This window comes from Octopus bimaculoides, chromosome 9 (assembly GCF_001194135.2).
Source record: "Octopus bimaculoides isolate UCB-OBI-ISO-001 chromosome 9, ASM119413v2, whole genome shotgun sequence".
Lineage (NCBI taxonomy): Eukaryota > Metazoa > Mollusca > Cephalopoda > Octopoda > Octopodidae > Octopus > Octopus bimaculoides.
In genome coordinates this window covers 17,228,805-17,233,319 of record NC_068989.1, presented here as the reverse complement: position 1 = coordinate 17,233,319, position 4,515 = coordinate 17,228,805, and the positions used below count along the sequence as shown (strand labels likewise).

General features: G+C 33.4%; 1 protein-coding gene across 1 annotated transcript in view; it reads left to right on the top strand.

Moving 5' to 3' along the window:
• LOC106872607 (uncharacterized) overlaps positions 1–3,744 on the top strand; it is a 52,519-nt gene extending 48,775 nt beyond the window's left edge. The window contains exons 14-16 of the mRNA XM_014919643.2: positions 269–320; positions 3,291–3,420; positions 3,681–3,744. Coding sequence (XP_014775129.1) covers positions 269–320; positions 3,291–3,420; positions 3,681–3,744 — 246 coding nt within the window. The remainder of the gene's footprint in view (positions 1–268; positions 321–3,290; positions 3,421–3,680) is intronic.
• Positions 3,745–4,515: the final 771 nt, after the last annotated feature.

Here is a 4,515-nt window from a genome sequence, read left to right as displayed (position 1 = left end):
ATATATTTAAAGGGTTGACCGTGAGTTCTTCCTTTAATTGGAGTAATTTCCAAAGACTTCTAACGTTACTTCTTCATACTTTACTTTTGAATTTGCTAGTGTAAATTTGTGTAGATGTGAACACTTATATAGAAATATTAAGTATATGATTTAACTTATTAAACGCAGTTCATCAAATTCATTCATATTTATATAAATGGAGGAGAATAGATGTTAAAATGAATTGTAGTTTTTATTACTCATGTTGCTATGCAATTGTTTCGTACAGAAAGACAAGATATCTATATTAGAAAAACTGAGTTGTCAGAAAGTACTCCTCGGTAACTTACTAATATAAAAACTAAAAAGACGTTAGAATTACATAGGTATGGTGTTATTAATTATTTTGTAATGTGTTCTTGTTCTTGGAGTCATGTCTATTTAACAACACCACACCTATGTAATTCTAACGTCTTTTTAGTTTTTATATAAGCTACCGACGAGTACTTTCTGACAGCTCAGTTTTTCTAATATGAATATCTTATCTTTCTGTACGAAACAATTGTATAGCAACATGAGTAACTATCATCCATGTTAACATCTAATCTCCTTCATTTACATAAATATGAATTAATTTGTTGAACTGTGTTTAATAAGTTAAATCATATACTGATTATATATATATGTATATGTATATATATATATATATATTTATATATATATATGTGTATATATATGTGTATATATATGTATATATATGTATATATATGTATATATATATATATATATATATATATATATTGTGGAAGCAATTTGAAGATAACTGGAAGCTGAGGCATTGTTATCCAAATAATAATAATAATTTGCTAGGAAGCAGAGGTAAACAGATTAGGGTGGTGTGTAAAAAAGAAAAACACCGTGGAGCTATTGTTAAGACATGTGAAGAAGTCTGGCGTCATCAAAATTGATAATCGTGTGAAGAAAGAAAAACTTGAAGAGGAAAAGAACACACATATATGCACACACATACACATATGTATACACGCTCACACGCACGCACATGCACATACACACAAAGAAACAGCGTGGACGGAAAAATGTACGGTCAGCTTGCAAGAGATACGGATGCCAAGACAGATACAGAAGACCGGTGACTATGGATAGGGATGAGGCAGAAGTGCTTATATGCGCAGCACAAGAACAAGCATTAAGGACTAACTCTGTGAAGTGCAGAATCGACAACACTACCGAGATCTACAAATACAGAATGTGCGGTGAGAAGGGTGAAACGGTATGGCACATTATTTGTGAATTCCCGAAATTGGCACAACATGATTGCAAAAGACGACATAACATCATAGCAAAGTATAATCCATTGGGAGCTCTGCTGAAATCGCAGCCTACAAAGAACAAAGACGTGGTATGAGAAAACCCCGGAAGGACTCACCGAGAATGAAGATTGCAAAATCCTCTGGGATGCAATGATTCAGTGCGATCACCTAACCAGATATCGGAAACCGGATACTGTTGTGGTGAGTAAAAAAGAAAGAACTTGCATGATAATCGACATAGCATGTTCAGGTGACAACAGAATCAAAGAGAAAGAAGAAGAAAAACGGAACAACTACGATGATTTGAAGCGGGAAATACGAAGGTTGTGCTCAATGAGGAGAGTAGATGTGATATCAATAGAATTGGTGCACTTGGAAGTATCAGCACTCAACAACCAGCATGGCTCAAAAAGGTTGGTACAAATGGAAAGATAGAACACCTACAAAAATCAGCTTGCTTGGAACTGCAAGAATTCTTCGCAAGGTTCATGAAGCATGATCAGTAAACAAATGTCACTTTAGTCTGCTGGCTGTGGACATCTGACACTTTCCATCATACCCAGCAAAATAAGCTGAGAGTTTTCATTAAGTAATAATAATAATAATAATAATAATAATAATAATAATAATAATAATAATAATAATAATAATAATAATAATAATAATAATAAATGACCCGATGCAATATCAGGCAGTGATTCACATAGCTTCTGTTATTAACTGATTTGAAGTGTCAAAAGGTGAAATGCAAAGTCGGCTCAATAATAATAATAATAATAATAATAATAATAATAATAATAATAATAATAATAATAATAAATGACCCGATGCAATACCAGGCAGTGATTCACATAGCTTCTGTTATTGATTGATTTGAAGTGTCAAAGGGTGAAACGCAACGTCGGAAGAAATACCGCTTAGCCTTTTTTTCCAGAGCGGTAACGATTCTGGCAGGTCACCATCTTTGAGATGACTGAAATATTGATCCAAATTTAGTTCGCAGTTTTACCGTTTCTCCGAAATCAGTGTCTGAATATACAACCATGCCAGTCGTGTGTGACTAGATCTATGATCAAAAGCGTTGCACTTGTGATCGGTTATTTTGACTTAATACATCTAAGATGAGATAATTTTTTTAAAGACAGTGAATTTGAGAGAAACTTGATTGCAGTTTCTAACAGGTCGAGCACCACTCCGAAACTTTATCAAAAGGAAAATATAAATTAAATAAAGCGTTTTGCGTTATTTTCTTGTGTTAATATCAAGTTGTTGATGTTTAATCCTAGTTCAACCTTGAGTAAACATATGTTCAGACATTATCCACTTTTATTCAGATATTATCCACTCCATCATTTTGTTTAATGAATAACTGTTGGCTGCAATTCAAGAAACATTTGGCTGTAATTTCATGAGGTCGAGTAACTGCATAGTGACTAATTCGTTCGTTAGTTCTTGTTTTAATTGTAGCTTATGTCGCCATTGATACTACAAGGCAAGAGGTGTTGAGGTGATTATAACGTTAAGGGAGTGTTATATACCACATTATTACAATACATATTGTAATAATAATAATAATAATAATAATAATAATAATAATAATAATAATAATAATCCTTCGATAGAATTTATAAATATGTTAATGAATCGCTACGCGCGTTTCCACAAACCACGTTTTTCTGACATGAAGTGTTTTGCCCAGGAACATAAAACAACACCTGGTCAGGAAATGGAAACCAAGATCTTGAGATCGTAAATGCAACACTCTGACCAGCAGTCCACGCACCCCACCTCTCTCTTTCGCGCGCTTTCTCTCTCTCTCTCTTTTATATACTCACACATATACACTTAGATATATGTAAGATATATAAGATATATATGTATGTATGTATGTATGTATGTATGCATGCATGCATGCATGCGTGTATGTATGTATGTATGTATGTTTGTATGTATACAGGCATTAAAATTTTCTTTTCACAGGTGCCATGGCTGGACTTGGTATTGGTATGTTGATAGTTGGAGGTTTAATTGGTTACGCGGTGGGCAAATTTCTTGTGAAGAAGAAAAAAGAATCAGCTTTTAAAGGAATGAGGTTTGAAAATTTGGAAAAGTAACTGAATTTTGTCGAATATGATAGATAAATGTTATTTTGGAAACGGAAGCCTTTTAAAGCAGAGGGAGTGTATATACGTTTATCAATTTGTGTAGTAAGATTCCTGATGTGAGAATGTGTGTTGAAACAGATATTGTTGTATTTCGGGACAGTCATTTTTTTTTTGCCAAATAAGCACACGCACTATATATTTGTTCTTCACTCGTTTATTACTGTTTTTATTTTCTTCTATATTTTAACTCATATCCATTGTCCAGAAATCTTTCGTCACACAACTGTGTCCTCTTCAGCGACCACGAAAACGAAAAAAAGTGTTGCTGAAGAGGTCACAGATGTGTGACGAAAGATTTCCGGACAATGGACACGAATTAAAATAGAAAAAAAAATTAAGAACAGTAATAAACGAATGAAGAACAAATATATAGTGCGTGTGTTTATCTGGCAAAAAAAATGACCGTCTCAAAATACAACAATAGGAGTGTATATATTTAATTAAATTGCTTGGCTCACTTGTTTGTTTTCTATTATCAATGCCAAGAAGTCAAATCTAGAAATGAAGACGTATGCATTGTACAGTTGTTAATAATTCAATAAAATTATTACGTTATAGAACTTCGTTTGTTTCTCAGTTTTATTTGCCTTTTACTTGTTCCGGTCATAGCAGTACCTCGAAGGGTTTAGTGGATCAAATCACACCCAGGATTTATTTTGGTCGAATTCTGGTTGAAGCAGACCATATAACGTCTCATAACATTTTTTATCTTTGGGAATTTTCAGAAAATTTTTTTGCGAATTTGTGTTCTACACACGGTAATTCATACTCTTTTACTCTTTTACTTGTTTCAGTCATTTGACTGTGGCCATGCTGGAACACCGCCTTTAGTCGAGCAAATCAACCCCAGGACTTATTCTTTGTAAGCCTAGTACTTATTCTATCGGTTTCTTTCGCCGAACCGCTAAGTTACGGGGACGTAAACACACCAGCATCGGTTGTCAAGCGATGTTGGGAGACAAACACAGACACACAAACATATACAAACACATACATATATATATATATATATATATATATATATGTATACATATATAAGA